Genomic DNA, 19,055 nt, shown 5'->3' on the forward strand with positions numbered 1-19,055 from the left:
TGGGCTAGCCTGGGCAGGCAGAGGGAACTCAAGCCAGACAGCGTTCGGGGCTCTCCCATCCTCATGTGTGAGACGGGGACAGTGCATGGGCAGTTATGCTGAGGGATGGCCCCTCTGTCCCACAAGTCCTGGCTCCAGGTAGGGGCAGCAGATGAGTGCTGTGGGGTGCAGATGGAGCACCCCTGCCATTGCTCTGCTCTCCAGGTACGCCTTTCACAGCTCAGCCTGGCTGGTGGCAGGCAAAGCAGACCCGGTCACGCCAGGTCGTGTGCACTTCCACCCGGACTCGCCGGCCAAGGGCGCGCAGTGGATGCGCCAGATTGTGTCCTTTGACAAGCTCAAGCTGACCAACAACCTGCTGGACGACAATGGCCACGTGAGGCCCCAGCCACAGTAGGGAGGGGTTAGGCCAGGGCTGGGGACACTGGGGCCTGGTCATAACAAAGCCTGAGACCAGGGCTAGCTGTGCCTCTGATGCGCAGAAGCCTTGAAGCACCCCCAACCCCTACTGATGACCAATGCTGGGGGCGAAGTTCACCTGGCTGTGGGCTGGACAGCAGAGGGGACTGTCCAAGCAGGTGGGTAAGTGGGCTGGAGGTGTGGGAATGTTCCAGCAAACACTGTCCTCTTTGTAGAGGGGGCCAGGCCCATGGTAGGTGCAGGAATACAGCATGGTTGCCACTTTGTCAAACAAAGATCCCTGCCTCCATGGGGAGGGATGCAGGTGGTGAGCAAAGAATCCAGACTGCCCTGTGTGCAGTGTCTCAGATGGTGACAAATGCCAGGAGAAAAAGGAACCAGGGAGGGGGGCTGAGACAGAGGTGAAAGTTCCGTTCAGGGGGTTCTAGAAGCCACTGAGGCAATATTTGAAGAGAGATCTAAAGGAAATGGGGAAGGGAGCCTGTGTACCAGAAGTGGGAGCTGTTGCAGGGGAAGGGACACTAAGTGCAAAGGCCCTGAGGTTGCAGAATGTTTGGCCAGTGAAGGGGAAGTGCAAGGAGGCTCCTCACGTACGTAGCTGAAGTGGGGTGAGTAAGGGAGAAGGAGGGAAAGAGACCCCGAAGCTGCCAGGGCTGATCTGCGCTGCCAGCTGGCTGTGGAGAGGGTTCTGGCTTTTACTCTACGCAGTGGGCACAGGAGACCTTTGAGTCGGGGGTGACATGCTGCAGCTCACTGGGGTTGCTGTGCGCAGAATGGACAGGGAAGCTGAGAGGACGCAGGGAGACCAGTCGGGAGGCAGCTGAGGAAATCCAGGGGGACATGACGGCAGCCAGGCCAGGTGGAGACGGTTGGGTGGCAGAGGTGGTCAGGTTCTGGATATTTCCGAAAGTAAAGCTGACAGTGAGGCGTGGGTGTGGGAGAACGCAAAGTGGCAGAGACGCTCAGACACAAGGGGCCTTTGCTGCAGAACCGCGGGCTCTCCCGGCCAGACTCTGCGCCCCCCCCAGACCCCCCCCCACCGGGCAGCCTTCCCGCCCCAGAGAGGACTTAGCCTCGGGGGGCTGCCGCTGCTCCCCTGCACACCGCCTTCCGCAACCCCCCACAGATCATTCTCAACTCCATGCACCGCTACCAGCCCCGCTTCCACGTGGTCTTCGTGGACCCTCGCAAGGACAGCGAGCGCTACGCGCAGGAGAACTTCAAGTCTTTCATCTTCACGGAGACCCAGTTCACGGCCGTCACAGCCTATCAGAACCACCGGGTGGGTGGGGCCCATTTCACAGGGACGGAGACTGAGGCCCCAGGCTCTGGGCTCCCACATGCTCACAGAGCCCTGCCCTCTCTCCTCCCCTAGGACGCAGCAGACCCCTGCCCTCAGTCATTCCCCTGCCCTTGTGCCCACTGGCTCTATGGCTCCCGGGCTGAGGGGCCCAGGTCCCAGAGCCTCCTGTTTAGGGCATCCAGGGAGACGGGGTGGCTGAGCCTGGGGCCCCGCAGCCTGTCCCTGGCTTGGGGGCTGGCCCATAACCACACTTTCTCCTCTGCAGATCACCCAGCTGAAGATCGCCAGCAACCCTTTTGCCAAGGGCTTCAGGGAGACCGACTCGGACTCCTGGTACTGTCTGGGCCTGGCATCTCCACCTGGCTACCCTTAAACCAGCCCCTCACCCCTGTCCCCAGGCCTCTTCTAAATCCTCCTGCCCTGCTGGGAGGGTCATATCCACTGACTCGTCCTGGGGTCCTGTTTGACTGATCACGCCCCTTGGCCTGGGCTCCCCGCTTGACCTCCTGCCTCCATTCTTGTTTGTCCCATCCTCAGGACTGTATCTTCCCGAACCCTGCTCAGCATTCCGGCCCGGAGTCCCAGCAGCCTCAGCTCCTGCCTGCTGACAGGCCCCGCAGAGCAGGAGAAAGGTTAGCCCCCAGGCTTACAGACCCAGTAGGCTCACAGCCCATGTGATGGGCAGGAAGTCAGCTGACAGGGCCACAGGGCCTTCAGCCTGGGGCTTCAGCATGTTCAGCAAGCCCACTGGGCACCTCTTCAGCCAAAGTGGAGGAAACAGAGATTTCTGAGACAATTAGCACCAAGGGCAGAGAGAACAGGACAGGGACAAGGTGCTAAGAACAGGGGTGGGAGGTGTCAGGTGGGCTTCCTGAAGGAGGTGGCTCCTGAGCTGGGCCTTGAACTAGGAAGGGTTTGGACAGTGAGAGAAGGTGGGAAAGAAGGGAGGGAGAAGGAAGAGCAAGGGCAAAGGCTGAAAAGGGGAGGAATGGGATGGGAGCAGGGAAGGAACAGGGAGGTTGAGGATGTGGGGAGGTCTGGGGTCCACTTAGACCATGTCCTCCTTCAGACCCCAACAAAGCTCCGGCCTCTAACTCCAGGACATCTGCCCGGCTGCACCATCAGCTGCTGCCCCCCCCTGAGGCTCTGCTGCCTCCAGCCACCTACCAGCCCCTCAACTACCACGGCCTGTACCCTGGAGCCCCAAGTCCCCTCAGAATCCCTAAGGCGCGACCAGCACCATACCCCCTGCCCAATATCCAGGCCGGCAGAGATCAGGACGGCCTGCCCCTCCCAGCTAGGCTGGGGCTCCTGTCCCCCACTGCCATGCACTTAGGGCCTGTCCAGGACCCTTAGTGATGGTGAGGGCCCTGTGGACAGACTCCTCTTGCCCTGAACATTACTCCCTCCAGCCTTGCCTCTGCAGAGGCCCTGTCCCCTCCCAAGGAGAGCAGGGCAGGTGGAAGCCCAAAGAGGAAGGCTACCTGCCCAGAGCACAGCAAAGCTGAGAAAGTTCCAGGATTGGAACCAGCTCCCCGCCCCTCCCCAGAAGCTGTCCTCTTCTACCTTGAGGGGTGACTCCTCCAAGCCCTACTTTACATTAAACCATTTGGCATGAGTAGTCAGAGCACTTCTTTCCTTGGGGGTTGGGGTGGAGGGATTTAGGAACACTCAGACCCCAGATAATGGGCTGCAGAGGTCCCAAAGGTCTGCGCAGTGCCAGTGGGGTTCCTTGGAGCACAGTGATGGCAAAGGTGCTGGCTCCGGCCATGGGGCGGGCTCTGAGTGAGGCTGCGGTTTCTGCTCCCAGCCTTCTGTGTCCAGGTGAGGACTGAAACTGCACCGCAAAGAGGCGGCTGCTCAAAATCAAAGGAAAGCATGGTGACATCTGCCATCCCACACATAGGTGCTGTGCCCAAGACTGGGGTGCTCTGGTCCTCCAGAAGCCAGGGTCTGGAGGGATGCAGAAGCAGGACAGGCAGTGACCACTCGGGCCAGGCCAAGATGGGGGCAGGGGGAGGGACTTGAGAATCCAATCCAGGCTCAAGCGACGCAGGAGTGCGTCACAGAACGGTAACATTTAAACCAGCACCGAAAGGAGTATAAATTGCTAGGGACAGGGCCGGGGAGGAGCCGGGAGGGGAAGCCGCTGGGCACCCCTCCCGCAGCCCCGACGTCCTCGGCCTCCGGAGCGCCCCGTGGGTCCCCGAGACACCCACTCCGAACATCCTAGGGCACCTCGCCTTGGGGCCTTAGAAGAGGGACGGACACAGGCGAGCGTGGAGGGACGCGGGGCGGGGCCTGGCAAAGCCTCGAAGCCCGACACCGTCAGAAGGGCCGGGCCGGGAAGCCGGGGCGAGCGCGACGCCGGGCGCTCCGGGGACACGCTCTAGGCCACCAACGCCAGCTCCGCCCCGGCCCCAGGCCCGCCCCCGGCCGGAAGCCAAGTCGTCGGGACCCGCCCCTTCCGGCCCCGCCCCACCAACTGGAGGCGAGCCCTCTCCCTCAGGCCCCGCCCCGCTCCGCCGAGGCTCCGCCCCCAAGGGCACACCCCACCTCCGCGGGCTCACGGGGCGGGGGCGGGGCGACTCCTCCCGCGGCCCCGCCCAGCTTCCCCGGAGACTCGGAGCGCGCTCGCGGTGCGCCCCCTCCCGAGGCCCCGCGCCCTCCGCGTCCCGGCGGCACCGGGCGGGAATGCTGCCCGACTACCTGTCCGCGGAGGGCGAGCGGCGCTGCCGGCGGCTGCTGGCGGGGGCCACGGCCCGGCTCCGCGCGCGCCCCGCGGCGGCCGCAGTGCTGGTGCCGCTGTGCTCGGTGCGCGGGGTCCCGGCGCTGCTCTACACGCTGCGGTCCAGCCGCCTGGTTGGGAGACACAAGGGTGACGTCAGGTACACGGCTGGGAACTCCTGTCCTTTCCGGGAGGAGGCCGCCGACCCCCGGACACCGCGGGGACCTGAGCCAGGCGCTCTGCGTCTCCGAACCTGGGTTTCCGCCTCTGGGGAACGGGGCTGGGGAGAGCCGCGCCCCGCGTCCCTCCGCCCCGAGCCTGGCGCCGTGGGCGCCCCCGCCTGGAGCCGCGCCGGACCCCTCCAAGCGCGTCCCGCACCGCCTCGGGCCGGAACACCTCTGAGAAGGCAGGACCCGGCCTCCTGTCGGCGACTCCGGGAGATTCGGGCCCGGGAGCACACGGAGCTCGCCGGGCGGGGCTGCCTGGCTTCCCGCCCTGCCCCCGCCCCCGTCCCGGTGGAAACTGGGGACACAGTAGGGTCGTAGCGCCACTGCGGCCACCATAGGTAAAACTTGCGTGTGTGAGCTCCAAGGCCTCTCCCTCAGCCCTGGCGTTCAGGGAGGGCAACTGAGCCAGGACAGGTCACCGTGGCTTGCCCGCGGCCTCACTACAAACTAGAGGTAGAGACAAAAGATGCTAGGCGGGTAGCTAGCCCTCTGCCACAGCTTCACCCCCACCCACCATGGCCCCAACAGACCAAGGACCAGGCTCCCTGTGCTTGTTCAGTTTCCCAGGTGGCAAATGTGACCCCACTGACCAGGATGTGGTGCATACAGCTCTGAGGGAGACCCGCGAGGAGCTGGGCCTTACTGTGCCTGAAGAGCATGTGTGGGGTGTCCTGCAGCCTGTGCACGACAGGGTAAGACTGCCAGGCCCTGCGGCCACCATCAGGGACAAGCAGAGTGATAAGGGCCTCTGGCCAGCAAACAGCATGGTGGAGCACTAGGCACCAGCCTGGCAGTCACATTCCATCCTCACACAACCCATCAAGGACGGGCCAAGGCTATCTTAGCTCCTTTTCCCGGGGGATACTGAGGCTCAGGTCCTGGGCTGGAGGTGGCTCCAGGGTAAGCCAGCTCTGCCCAGCTTGGTGGAGAAGGGTTGTGGAAGTCTTCACAGGGTAGGTGGGGATTGGATGACAAGTGGGAGATTTTAGGGTAGTAAAAGCGAAGTGAAGGGAACAATCTGCAAAGGCCCAGAGGGCCGAAGGGCTCTAGCAAGTTCAAGGGCTCTGAGTTAGTGTGGCTGGAATGAGCTCAGGAGCAGGGGCTTCCAATGCTGAAAGCCTCTGGGTGGCCAGGTGGGGGTCTTCCTCTCAGGCTCCTCTCCCCAGCCCCAAAGCTCCACCGAGGCATGCCTCCCTTGACTACCTGTCATCCTCCTGCCCCAGCAAAAGGCCACTGTGGTACCAGTGCTTGCTGGCGTGGGCCCACTGGATCCCCAGAGTCTCAGGCCCAACCCCAAAGAGGTGAGTAGGGGGATGGTGGGGGCCAACCAATTGTGGGGAGCCTGCAGTGGCAAGTCGTCTGTCCTCCCTCTTACGGCCTCCTGCCCACAGGTGGACCAGGTATTTGCCCTACCCCTGGCCCACCTGCTACAGGAGGAGAACCAAGGGTACACCCACTTCTGCCACCGTGGCCACTTCAGCTACACACTGCCTGTTTTCCTGCATGGGCCACACCGTGTCTGGGGGCTCACGGCCGTCATCACTGAGTTCACCCTGCAGCTGCTGGCACCTGGCGCCTACCAGCCCTGTCTGGCCACCTCCAAGCGGCTCACAGGCTAAAGGCCTGGCCATAACCAGCCCCTTCCCTCACATTGCCAGGCCAGCTTCAATCTAGGACTGAATAAAGAGCCTTTACCAAGTCTGTGGCAACTGTCTCTTCTGCATTGGGACCTTGACCTAGGGCAGACCCCAGGGTGCCTCTGTCCTGACTGGGGTGCCTCTGTCCAATCACACTGCTACCTATTGAACAGTGGGCACTTACAGTGGGTGCTTACTGTGTACAGGTACTTGGCCCTCACCACAGCCCTGAGGTGAGGCCAATGCTGACCCTGGCTGGTGAGAGCAGGGCTCAGAGAGAGGGGACACCTTGCCCAAGGTCATTCCAAGCTAGGACTTGAGCCAAGCCCTCTCTGACTCCAGAGTGAAAACTCAGCCACACACTGTAGTTCCTGCTCCCTCCTCTGTGTCTAGCTGACCCCTTGTCGGGCTGTAGGAATCCAAAGAGGAGCCCTGCATGTTACTGCAAAGTTCCAACATGCTAGGCTCCTCCCACACACCAGTACTGTGCCGGTGCCATATCTTCGGACCAGCCAGATGCTGCCCTGACCTCTGGGGGTGACTCAGTCTGGGGAAGACCTCAGAGTATGTCACACAGGTAATCATGTGACTGTACGTTAATTAATCACAGATAATAGTGGAGTTATACATTATGTAGACCAGAGAGAGGTGGTAAGCAGTCCAACCTTGTCATTGTGGACCGGGCAATATTAGCCAGGACAGGTGATAGGAAACTACCCACTAGCTGACTTTGCCAAAAGAGGAATGGTGATAAACTTGAGATAAACTAGCTCCAGGCATGGCTGGATCCAAGGGCTCAGGGGCTCGCTTTCTCTAATTGTGCCTTCCACTGTGTCAGCCTCACTCTTGGAGAATCCCTGCTCTGCGGGGATGAGAAATAAGGAGAGGGCAACAGCTCTAGGATGGCACAGCACCAGTATCCCACCAACAGGAACCAGAGCTTCATTTCTCTAGAAGCTCTAACCCAGAGTTGTTCATTCGTCATTGGCCCTCCCTGAACCTGTCACACGGCGTCTGCTGTAGTTGGAATTCATTGGTTGGCAGGATCTGCCTGCTGAGGCCTAGAGAGGAGGACAAGCCTCCTAGATGAGACTAGGGGAGGGGCAATCTCCAGAGGACCACTGGGAAGAGACAAAAGTTTGGGTAAAAATCAGCCAATTCCCCTGCAGAGTGACCTTGACACCAAAAGTGGGCAAGGGCAGCCCAGGGCAAAGGAGGGAAGTTGGGGCAGAAAGAGTAGCACATGTGCAAAGGTTGGGGTATTCAAGGACACAAGATTAGCAGTGTGGGGGTGGGGAGGGGCCCCCTCACTCAGGGGCCACCCTGGGGTGTCAAGGGAACCCGCTTCAGTGGTAGGTTAGGATTTTGTTCCAGGCTGGGAAAGCAGCACAGGGTGTTGAAGTGATGGGATTCCTGTTTGAAAAAGCTTGAGCTGCAAGAGGCCCAGGCTACAGACGCCCTCCCCTTGGAGTCCTCTCCCTGGGCGCCCTTCCCCGCTCCACAGGAGCCCTGTCACCTCACCTCCCACACACCCCCTCTACACCTCCTGAAGTGTCCCCCACACCGCGTGCTCCCTCCCCCTGCACCCCTCCTGCCTCACCTACACCTTCCTTCATGGGCCCCTCCCACCACCCTCACACTTCACACCCCGTGTCACCACTGGCCCTCCAGACTCCTCACCTGGGAGCAGGGCGCATGATGATGGTAAAAATAACCGTGACAGTGTGTGAAACAGGGTGAGGGAGGTGGGAGGCTGAGCCCCTGCACTAAAGGGACCCTGGGGGTTGAGGGCAGAGAGGTGCCAGCCTCCGGAGCCCTGGAGATGAGCTCTGAGCCCCGCCTCTTCCCCCCCACTTCCCCACCAGCTCTGGGAGGCCCTTTGCTCACCCTCTTGCTCTAAACGGGCACCTCAGTCTGGCTTATACTCCGCGAACCAAAGCAGGTGGAGGAGCTCACAGAGTGGTGAGTAGCCGCCGGCCTAACTGCCAGCAGACTGGGGTCCCCCTTCGGGCCATAGCCCCCACTTCTCCCCCGCCCCACCTACTCTGATCCTGCACTTTGTCCTCAGGTCCTGGCTGCCATTCCAGACCCCATTCCGAACCCTCGGGGATGCCTCTCCACTCAGGTTCCTTGGCCCGCTGCATTCCCCCTGTCTCCAGTCCGCAGGGGCTCCTCTGAGTCCCTTCCCCCATGCCCAAGCCCCCATGGCAGGCATGGTGGCAGTGAGCCGGGGGCGGCCACCGCGGGTCAGCATGCAGGAGCACATGGCCATTGATGTGAGCCCCGGCCCTATCCGGCCCATCCACCTCATTTCCGACTATTTCCCACATTTCTACCCCTTTACTAAGCACAGCCTGCCCACCCTAGACCCACACCCTGCAGTGACCCCTGCCATACACTCTGCACCCCAGCTGCAGCCTGACCCAGAGCCGGAAGGAGATTCAGACGACAGCAGTGAGTGGGGGCAGGGAACAAGGGGAGCACTCCTGGCCCAGCTCCCCAGGGGTAGGGTTTGAGGCATCCCAGGCATCCGACCCAGGAGATGCTGGGCAGGAGGCATGGTGCCATTTGGGGGGTAGGGTGGGGTTGAGGTAGGAGCTGACCCTGCCTGCTACCTGCCATTAGCTGCCCTGGGCACCCTCGAGTTCACGCTTCTTTTTGATGCGGACAACAGCGCCCTGCACTGCACGGCTCACCGTGCCAAGGTGAGGATGGGGGCAGGGGTCTATGGGCCAAGAGCCTGGGCCACAGGCCTGTCCCACATTCATTGTCTTTTCTCAGGGGCTCAAGCCACCGGCCTCAGGCTCTGTGGACACCTATGTCAAAGCCAATCTGCTGCCAGGGACCAGCAAGGTAAGGGTGAGACCCAGGCCCCTACTGGTGCCCCCTGGCCACACTCCAGCCTAGAATGCCCATCTGGCCCTGCTGTGTCCCTCCTGACAAAGCCTAGATATCAGGCATGGAGCTCCCCATCACTGGCTTGTGCAACTGGAGGCCTACCAGGGAGGTGGGCTGGGGTGGGGCCCCAGGCCCAAGGAGGCCCTGATCCATTCTACCTGGCCCCCAGGCCAGCCAGCTTCGGACCCGCACAGTTCGGGGCACAAGGGGCCCTGTCTGGGAGGAGACACTCACCTATCATGGCTTTACCTGCCAGGATGCTGGGCGGAAGACTCTGCGGTGAGGAATGGGCCTGGGCCACAAGGGGGCAAGGACGAGGTAGGGGGTGGGGGGAAGCTGACCTGGCTAGGTCTGACCTGAGTGGCTACCAGGCTGTGTGTGTGTGAGGACCCACGGCTGCGGCGACGGCGGCGGGCGCCTCCCCTGGGGGAGCTGCGGGTACCCCTGAGGAAGCTGGTGCCCAACCGAGCCAGGAGCTTTGATGTGTGTCTGGAGAAGCGGAAGCTGGTGAGTGGGGCTGGTACAGGTTGGGGTATAGGGACTAGGATCCTGTGGTGGGGAAGCTGGAAAGGGAACGGGGGCAGGGGCAATATCTGGCCAAGTTGACCAGGCTCTTTGCTCTTTCAGACCAAGAGGCCCAAGAGCCTCGACACAGCCCGTGGCATGTCCCTGTATGAGGAGGTGGGTAGGGCAGTGGGACCAAGCAGGGATTGGGGGGGGTCAACCTGGGAGCCCAGGCAGATGTGCATCAGGCAGGGCCTCAGGTGGGCTGAGGGGGTAGATCCAGGCCCAGGTGGGCCTGGGGACGCTGAGAAGCCATCTCCTTCACAGGCCCTAGCATTCATATGCCCTGGGAACAGCTGGACCCCAGTGCCTGGACAGGGAGGGAGACTCCCTGGCTAGGGCAACTGAGAGCAGCCACTGGGCGCTGGGACAAGCAGAGCCCTCAGGAGGCAGAGACGTAGGCCAGGTAGAAGCAGAGGCTGCAACTGGTGGGTTCTGTCCATGGCCCAATTTGGGAGGGCAGGTCAAGGTCCAGGAGAGAATGGACAGCAGATGGGGCTCTCTGGCTTCTAGGTTGACCCCTAAGCATTGTAGGTACCACTCCTGGGGCTTGTATCCCTACACAGGGGCTACAAGAGGCAGAGATGACTGCAAGAGGCTCCATGCCAAAGACCAAAGGCATGGCCAGAACCCCCACCCCCACCCCCAGCTCAGCAGAGTGAGGGCCCTGCAAGGCTCAGGGCAGGCCCTCCCCAGCTCCTCTAGGTGGTTAGGGCCAGGTGCTGCCGCCCTGCCCCCTGGTGGGGCTGCAAGTTGCTGCACCTGCCAATTAGCCAAGGCCAGGCTGGCAAGTCCCACCCAGGTGGGGCAGGCACTCTGAGACACACACTTCCTGTCCAAGACCCCACACACTGAAGCATCACTGTGCATGGCAGGTGCTTCTGGAATACTCCCTTACTGAGAAAATGTAAGCAAGGTGGTTGGGCTTTATCTGAACTGAATCCTACCTTAAGTATGGGAGAAACACATTTTTCCCGGGCATCCTCCCCAAGTCCTCACCAGGGGCTGAGGGTGGCAAAGGACATTCAGAATCTGGTCCCCTGGGTGGTGGGGGGTGAAGAGGGTGGTAAGAGGTCATCTAGGAAGCTCTTAGCATGTTTGTGCCACTCAGACTCCAGCGCCCTTCCCCTCAGTGACAAAGATGGCCTGACCTCACCAGTAATATGGCCTGAGCAAGCCCCTCCCCTTCACAGGCCCTGGAGGGTACAGGGCCGATCTGGAAGCTCCCTTCCAGGGCACCAGGCCAGTGACTATTTTTGGAAACTGAATCATGACATTAAATTGTTGGCCCCTGATTTCTTGAGTTGTTACATTCAGCTGACACTGGTGGGTGTGCAGGCTTGTGGTTGCACCTGGCTGACCACAGCCTACCCTGCAGGATGAGGTGGAGGCGGCAGGGGAGGAGCGGGGGCGCATCCTGCTGTCACTGTGCTACAGCTCTCAGCAGGGCGGCTTGCTGGTAGGTGTGCTGCGTTGCGCCCACCTTGCCCCCATGGATGCCAATGGCTATTCGGACCCCTTTGTTCGCCTGTGAGTATAAGTGGGTGGAAGGGCAGGTGGAAAGTGGGGGTTCCGTAGAGCCCCTCTCCGGGGCCACACCTAACCTGATCCCATCCTTCCCAACCAGTTTCCTGCATCCAAATGTGGGGAAGAGATCTAAATACAAGACCAGTGTTCGGAAGAAGACCCTGAACCCTGAGTTCAATGAGGTAGGCCAGGGCCAGGTGGAGGCAGTCTTCCAGGGTTAGGGAGGTCAATGTTCTCTCAGCCAGAAAGCATAGGCCCCCTCTAACCTGAGCAACTCACCTGTTTCTGAGTCTGTAAAGGACTCAAGGCCCCTTCTTTCCTGCCTTTCTGCCCTCTTCCCCGCAGGAATTCTTCTATGCAGGCCCAAGGGAGGAGCTGGCCCAGAAGACACTGCTGGTGTCTGTATGGGACTATGACCTGGGTACAGCTGACGACTTCATTGGTGAGAATGTGGGGAAGCGGGGGGAGGGGCCCAATGGGCTCCCACATGGCTCCTGACTCCTGTCCCCCAATCCAGGTGGGGTCCAGCTGAGTAGCCAGGCCGGTGGGGAACGTCAGCAGCACTGGTGTGAATGCCTGGGCCGCAGTGACTGCCGACTGGAGCTGTGGCACCCGCTGGACGGTGCGCCCCTCCAGCTCAGCGACTAGAAGTGGTACCCAGCCTGTTCCTGCCTACCACCCTCCCCCAAACTGACCCATACAGCTGGGAGGACCTGGAGCTGCCCCACCCACCGTGCCCAGCCCCACATCAAATTGTTTGCTTTCTTATTCCCCTTTCAGATTCACCCCCCTGCCAACCATAAAGCAAGAATAAACCTTCAAATCAGACCAGACAGAGCCTGTTCTTTTCCCTGCCCATCACCTCACAGGGCAGACTGGGCCCCGTTCTTGCTCCCATCCTCCAGAGGCCCCCACTGGGCCAGGTCCAGGTCTGAACCCCAGGCCACTGCCTTCCCCTCGCCATACTGGGAAAGGCCCCTGTACCTGCCCCTGCTAGCTGCACTGAGGGATGGGTGCTCAAGATGGTCTGGGACAGACCGACTCACAGGAAGCCAAGGTGTGGATTCATGACATGACCCTGAGCTGACCTATCCTTCCACCATGTGGGGTCCAAGTAGGGTATGGGAAGCCTCTAATCCTGTCTGGGAAACAGACCTCCATGAGTCATGGGCTACAGTGGCAAAGTGAACAGCAAGGCCACAGAACAGATGCATCAGGAGAGTGGGCAGCACTTGCTTTATTGTCCAGCCATCTGGACAGATGGACTTCGGTGCAGGGCATCGAGCTCAGGAGGTAGCTTGCCTGGCCTGGTGCTGCTGGGCAAACCTCTGCATTCGTTCCTCAAGCTCTGGCCGAAAATGGCGGATCAGGCCCTAGAGGCAGGTAGGAGACACCATGAAGCAGAGCTGAAAATCTCAGCACCCCAAGGCCTCATCACCCCACCCCCACCCCAGTGCCCACAAGCAGGGCAATGAGTACCTGCACAGGCCAGGCGGCTCCATCGCCCAGGGCACAAATGGTATGGCCCTCTATCTGTTTGCTGATCTCCCAAAGGGAGTCGATCTCGGCTGGCCGGGCATCCCCCCTCACAAAGCGGGCCATCACCTTGTTCATCCAGTCCACACCTGAAGCCATGGCAGTAAGAGAGAGCCCAATGATCTCCAGCCAGGGTGTAGAGAATAGCACTCCAAGGCTGTAGGCCATGGGAAGGGCAAGGCCAAGAGAAACTACAGCCGGCTGGGAAGCAGCAGCTATACATTCAGTGTCCAGAGCCCACCCAACCTTTGCCCTGTGCCTGACCCAGGCCTAGGCGAGTCAGAGAAGAAGTCCCCACCCTGCCCAGGGAGCTTACCCTCACGGCACGGAGTACACTGGCCACAGCTCTCGTGCTTGTAGAACTCAATAAGGCGGGCAATGGCTTTCACAATATCTGTCTGGGGTGACAAGAGAATGAGCAGGCTCCTAGGCCGGAGCCTCAGACCTTTAGTAGCACACCCTGATTCCAGCAATGTTCTGGCCACCTCCTCCACTCCCCCTATCCACTGGCACTGCCCAGACCCCAACAGGCATTCCCTCTGGTCACAGGACCTGGGATCCAAGAGCTGGCAAGAGTTCTTAGGAAGCCCAGGGAGGGGTACCGTACCACTGGGTGGGGAGGTTGGCAGCCCTTACCGAGCGATCCATGACAATCACGGCAGCTGTGCCCAGGCCTGTCTGTGCTTGTACCAGCGCATCAAAGTCCATCAGCACTGTCTCACACACCGACTTGGGGATCAGTGGTGTGGATGAGCCGCCGGGGATCACAGCAAGGAGATTGTCCCAGCCACCTGTGACACCCCCTGGGACCACAGTCCGTTCCCAAAAGGATGGATGATCAGGGCTGGGACCAGCATAGCTGCCTAGTCCTGAGCCCAGGACCTCTGTCCGCCCCTGCCCAGCACTGCCTCATGAGGCCCTCCCTGGCTTTCTCCACGAACATCCTGCCCCACTTCTGCCCCGGTTGGCCCCAGGCCTCACCAGCATGTTTTTCAATCAGTTCCTTCAGGGGTACAGACATCTCCTCCTCCACAGTGCAAGGGTGGTTGACATGGCCAGAGATATTGAACAGTTTGGTGCCGGAGTTACGTTCACGACCAAAGCTGGCAAACCAAGCACCCCCACGGCGGCAGATGGTGGGAGACACAGCCACTGTCTCCACGTTGGCCACGGTTGTGGGACAGCCAAACACTCCTGTGGAGGAATGGGATGAGGGACTGGTGGCTACCAAAGGGTGGTCAGGTTTCCTAGCAGTGGGGTCTGTCCCAGGGTCCTGCTCTGTGATCCAGTCCCCCTTCACTCTTTTGTCCTTCCCATCCCCGACTGGATCCCAAACTCCCAACATACAAACTCCCAACATACACTGCAATGCCTTTTCATCTCTCTCCCCCTAGTCCCTAGAGGACTGGAGGACCCAAGTGTCTGACATGTGGGCTGAGGCAGGATGAGGGACTGCTGTCACCACCTTACTCAGCATCTGGCCCCAAATCCAGAAAGTGCTCAGAAATTCCCTAAGAAAGACCACTGGGCACTTGATGCCCAATGAGATTTCACAGGACACAGAACAAGGCTCAGGTTCAGGCCGAGTCTTACCCACGTCGGCAGGGAATGGCGGCTTCAGGCGGGGCTTGCCCTGCTTGCCCTCAATGGACTCGATGAGTGCTGTCTCCTCCCCACAGATGTAGGCCCCGGCCCCACGCACAACAAACACATCAAAATCATAGCCAGAGCCACAGGCATTCTTGCCGATCAGACCAGCCTCGTAGGCCTCTCGAATGGCCACCTGTGGGACAAGAGTGTGAGGGTGCCACTCCCACCAGTCCGAGAACACTGTGTGGTGGGGAGGGGAACAGACCGAGGGAGCCCATGTTCATAAAAGTCTGGGAGAAAGCTCCTCTTGAACATGAGCAGAGGATGCTCTGGAAGGTGGGGATTTTACAACGTGTAATTGTAATAACCTTTAACAAATTCTCCAACTACATGTATTTTTAAAAGAAAGGCTGAGAAAATAATGAAGATTTTAATAAGCACTTTCCTATAGATAGTGGATCTGTGGGAGGTTTTCTTGTGTGTATGTATGTGTGTGCTTTCCTATCTTTATAAAGAGCAAGTATTACTTCTGCAGTAGAGATTGATTTTTAAATATGTAGCAATAACACTTATACATAATGCTACTTTGTGCCAGGCGCTGTTCCAGGTGCTGTTTCCGCATCCCTCATCACTGTTGTGTAAGAGCCTAATAGAATGGAGTGAGACTCTGGCCCTGGACCAGTCACTACAGGTGCCACTGAGCTCAGAATTACTGAAATGACCCCTTGACCCTTCTGTAGGAAAAATACCTGCGAGCCAACCCTGCCCCACGAGTCATGGAGGCCTGAAAGCCTCTCAAGTTGAGGCTCTGGAACATAAAGAAAGAGCCCAGAGGAGGCTTTGGGGGCCATGTCCTATTTACAATGCATGCAGCAGTGGCAACCACTCTTCAGTTCAACCCCAAACAGACCCAGTGCTAAAATCTAAGAACAACTATGGCAGTAAGCAAGCACGTGAGTGCACACCCAGCACCCTCCCTTCTGTGGATGCCACTCCCCTTTCCCACCTGCAGATTGGAAGCCTCATTGTAGAATTCCCCTCGGATGTAGATGTAGGCAGCTCGGGCGCCCATGGCCCGGCCCCCAACTAGGCAGCCTTCCACTAGCTTGTGGGGATCGTGGCGCATGATCTCCCGGTCCTTGCAGGTGCCCGGCTCACCCTCGTCTGCATTCACGACTAGATACTTGGGCCTGTGGGTGCCAGCACATTGGTGAGGCTACAGGGCCACCAGGGCTGGGCCTTCAACTACACGCCACCCCACTCCACCCAAGGAAGCCTCAGAGATGTCTCCTCTGATAGTCGATCTCTCACAGTCCTCCCAACAGTCTTAGGAGCTCTGCTTGTTCACCATCAATGACAGCAAGCTCACTGCCTGTTACATCCTTGGGAGACTATGACCATGGGAAAGGTCTTTGTTCTGCTCAGTCCACATGTTCCCTTGTGCTTTCCTAAGAGCCCAAATTCTGCTCTTGGTCACCAAGAACCTTCCTGAACCTCTGCCACACCTCTGGGGCCAAAAGGAGGTAAAGTAGCTGACATTTATCATTTGCTTTCTATGTGCCAACCAATTTAAGGGCCAAGAGCTATATGAACACTATATCTTAATCCCTGCAAAATAGAAAATCCACTTATAAAAATAAAACTGAGTTCAAACAGACCAGGAGATAGCACAAAGCCTTATAATTAGAAGGCAGGGGAATCCCTAGGTGGCTCAGCCTGGTGGTTTAGTGCCTGCCTTTGGCCCAGGGAGTGATCCTGGAGTCCCGGGATCAAGTCCCACATTGGGCTCCCTGCATGTTGCCTGCTTCTCCCTTTGCCCATGTCTCTGCCCCTCTCTCTCTCTCATGAATAAATAAAATCTTTTAAACAATAATAAAAAATAAAAAAATAATTAGAAAGCAGGATTGACCAATAAGTCTGCATGAGTCAAAATCTTGTGTTGATTCTGCTATACCTGAGGAAGACCAGAGAGAACTGACTTTCACCTACTTAATCTCTGGTGAGGTTCTCTCATTCATTCACTTTTAGTTTCAGAGGAAACAGTCCCAGGGCCCAGGTAAGCCATAGCCACCCCCACATTTCTCCTGCAACCCCATCTCTGCCTCCCTACACACACCTGCCATCTGAAGGCTTATTCATGAAGCTCCACTTCAGGCCAGTGGGAAAGCCAGCACCACCACGGCCCCGCAAGCCGGATGTCTTGACCTCACCCAGGATCCAGTCAGGGCCCTTCAGCAAGATCTCCTTTGTCTTGTACCAGTCACCCCGACTCTGGGCACCTTTCAGCCTGGACAGTGAGGAAGGCATTGAAGGGGAGGCCTTGCTCCGGGACCACAGAGCTAAGGGCACCATCTCATCATCTCACCTCCAGTCATGGCGGCCATACAGGTTGGTGAAGATCCGGTCTTCATCCTTCAGCGAGCCAAATGAGGTTTTCTTGGGTGCTGTCTGAGGACACAAAGAGTCAGGAGGCTCAGCACAGTTCTGGGGTCATGAAGGGCCAAGCCAAAGGTTACAGATTCTTCAGTTCCCCTGATTAGATGGGGCTGGGCTGAAGAGATGGTAAGGGCCTATGCCTCAGAACCCTTCATAGCAGCAAAGCTACCACCAGTTAGTAGGCACTTCCTGCTTAGTAGGCATTAGGCTAAGTATTTGACATCCAAAACCCCATTTCATCCTCATAACCCTGAGACACGAATGACTTCCTCTGTTTTACAGAGGAGGAAACTGAGGCTAAGAACAAATAGAACTTATGGAAGGGCACACAACCAAAAGCACTAGCTGGAATTTGAACTCAGGTCTGTCATGGTCAAAGCCCACACCTGAACCACAGCACCTTACTACCTCCCTGAGCCCAATGTCAAGTATCCACTCACTTGCCTGGCCGTCCTGCTGGACCAAAGCTTGGTCAGACCAGGGTCTTATATTAATAACTCTGCTGGAAACAGAATGTGCTTACTGATGCAAAAGAAACACTTCACTGGGGCCGGGATACAAAGGTGATGGAGGGCGACCCACTTGGGATAAGACTGATGAGAAGTGGGGTCTGGAATCCACATGGCCAAGTGGCGAGCACCCCAGGTGAGGGCACCCCAGACTCCCACCCCCTTTAAAGTCACTACAGGGAGCAGAGCGCTGGACGGGGCCTCAAGAGACGTACATCCTCCCCAAAGCTTGTTTTCTGCAGCTGTAAAATGAGGACAATGACACCTTTACACTGTATAAGGCCATGCGAAGGAAGGAAGGAGACAAGGACGCTTCTCCACCTGCAAAATTTTCTACTGTGTCGCCCGGCTGTTAAATGGGGAAGCCAAGGAGCCGGAGGAACGGGGAGTCAGCCTGCCATAGGGACCCATTCCCTCTACATCCAGGCCGGAGCGGCAACCTTCCTGCCGCGCTGGGGAAATGAGGAGGTTCTCCGGAAGGGACTACAAAGCCAAGGGATGGCGCGCGCAGAGGCACTGCAGCGAGACCCGACCCGGGGGCACCCCTGGCCGGAGCCAGGCCGGGTCTCACCGTGTCGCCGCTGAAACGCACAGACACCCGAGCGGGGAGCGACTTGCTGAGCAGCCGCCGTGCCCCCAGCATCACGGTAGACGGTTCAGTCACCTCCCGCTGTCACCTTCACGGCTCCGAGGCTGAGGAACCGGCGCTCCCGAGACGCTAGGCGGCGCACAGGAAAAACGTCACGCGCCCTGGCTCGGGTTGCGCGCGCAAGCTGCCCTGCGCCCCTATCGCCTCGCCCCCGTCTCCGCTTCCTGGTAGGAGGGCGGGGAGGCCAAAGTGGCCTCTCTGGCGCGGCGGCTGCTGGGAAATGTAGTCCCGTCGGCTTCCGGGCCCGCTTTTCTCTCCCTAGGGGGTGGCGCTTAGTTTCTAGTTTCCTTGCTCACTTCCGGGCTCCAGACTTTCAAACCCCAAGTAAACAAACGTTGCAAGATGCCTTCTAATGGGTTCTGGTGTTTCCCACTTTCTCCAGGTTCTGCATTTAGTGCGCACCTGCTTATGCACAAGTGTATGCTGGGAGAAGAAATCAGGCCCTACGAACCCCAGGACCCTGTTGTCACTATTCTGTCCTCAGCTCCCCGACCCCAGTCTGGGCACTGCTGGGCTCAGGGAGGTATTGCTTATCAGGGGCAGAGAGCAGGGACAGTTCCAGAGGCAGGCAGGGGATAGTTGGAGGTGTTAGGTTGGGGTGAGGCAGCGAGTGTGGAGACGGTGGAGATGGTGGAGATAGTGGCACAGCCTCTTGCCCACGCTGCTAAACCCTGCCAGCCAATTCCTCTCCCCAGCCCCTGGGAGGGGAATAGAATAGAGACAGGCACTCCTGCTCAAAATCTTGGAGTGGCCGCCCTGCCTTCACAGCCAGGCCCTGGCCTGGCATTTAAGGACTCTGCCCCTCTCCCCGGGCAGGATCCTCAGCTCAGACACATCACCCTTGAAGCCCCTGCCCAGGACCCCTTCTTCTTGGGACTTTACTGTCCTCCCCTTACTGGGTGCTCCCCCGGCCTGAGGAGGTCCTGTGTCCTTTGCCTTCTTGGGAAGCCTCAGGAGTCTGATTAGCTCTGGTCTTTTGTCAGTTCTCTGGCACCTGTTCGCTGGGACACTTTGCCCTGGTCCAGGGACAA

At 59.0% G+C, this 19,055-nt stretch overlaps 4 protein-coding genes across 6 annotated transcripts; 3 read left to right on the forward strand and 1 right to left on the reverse strand.

Moving 5' to 3' along the window:
• Positions 1-857: 857 nt before the first annotated feature.
• On the forward strand, positions 858-3,341 carry TBX10 (T-box transcription factor 10). Of its 2 annotated transcripts, none has more exons than XM_025446005.3 (5): positions 858-1,010; positions 1,547-1,702; positions 1,989-2,056; positions 2,261-2,355; positions 2,793-3,341. In XM_025446005.3, exons 1-5 carry the CDS (start codon positions 888-890, stop codon positions 3,077-3,079), a joined length of 729 nt encoding a protein of 242 aa, XP_025301790.1. In that variant the 5' UTR covers positions 858-887; the 3' UTR covers positions 3,080-3,341. The 2 variants fall into 2 exon arrangements, with proteins under 2 accessions (XP_025301790.1, XP_025301792.1); XM_025446007.3 differs by having other exon boundaries at positions 872-1,028.
• A 984-nt stretch (positions 3,342-4,325) lies between these two features.
• Positions 4,326-6,376, forward strand: NUDT8 (nudix hydrolase 8). The gene is made up of 4 exons (XM_025446008.3): positions 4,326-4,611; positions 5,238-5,370; positions 5,902-5,979; positions 6,070-6,376. The coding sequence occupies exons 1-4, from the start codon at positions 4,418-4,420 to the stop codon at positions 6,295-6,297; spliced, it is 633 nt and encodes a 210-aa protein (XP_025301793.1). The 5' UTR covers positions 4,326-4,417; the 3' UTR covers positions 6,298-6,376.
• A 141-nt stretch (positions 6,377-6,517) lies between these two features.
• On the forward strand, positions 6,518-12,132 carry LOC112659342 (double C2-like domain-containing protein gamma). 2 transcript variants are annotated; one of them, XM_035701584.2, is made up of 13 exons: positions 6,518-6,892; positions 8,181-8,277; positions 8,384-8,440; positions 8,683-8,769; positions 8,941-9,020; positions 9,097-9,168; positions 9,383-9,492; positions 9,585-9,720; positions 9,841-9,894; positions 11,156-11,307; positions 11,405-11,486; positions 11,650-11,746; positions 11,822-12,132. In XM_035701584.2, the coding sequence occupies exons 3-13, from the start codon at positions 8,425-8,427 to the stop codon at positions 11,950-11,952; spliced, it is 1,017 nt and encodes a 338-aa protein (XP_035557477.1). In that variant the 5' UTR covers positions 6,518-6,892; positions 8,181-8,277; positions 8,384-8,424; the 3' UTR covers positions 11,953-12,132. The 2 variants fall into 2 exon arrangements, with proteins under 2 accessions (XP_035557477.1, XP_025301788.1); XM_025446003.3 differs by having other exon boundaries at positions 8,384-8,769.
• A 385-nt stretch (positions 12,133-12,517) lies between these two features.
• Positions 12,518-18,178, reverse strand: NDUFV1 (NADH:ubiquinone oxidoreductase core subunit V1). Its single transcript, XM_025446002.3, has 10 exons — positions 17,947-18,178; positions 16,796-16,878; positions 16,547-16,717; positions 15,437-15,620; positions 14,434-14,623; positions 13,822-14,034; positions 13,477-13,643; positions 13,157-13,238; positions 12,784-12,929; positions 12,518-12,677 (listed from the first exon to the last, which is right to left on the reverse strand). Exons 1-10 carry the CDS (start codon positions 18,016-18,018, stop codon positions 12,591-12,593), a joined length of 1,395 nt encoding a protein of 464 aa, XP_025301787.1. The 5' UTR covers positions 18,019-18,178; the 3' UTR covers positions 12,518-12,590.
• Positions 18,179-19,055: the final 877 nt, after the last annotated feature.

Source organism: Canis lupus, chromosome 18 (assembly GCF_003254725.2).
Source record: "Canis lupus dingo isolate Sandy chromosome 18, ASM325472v2, whole genome shotgun sequence".
NCBI lineage: Eukaryota > Metazoa > Chordata > Mammalia > Carnivora > Canidae > Canis > Canis lupus.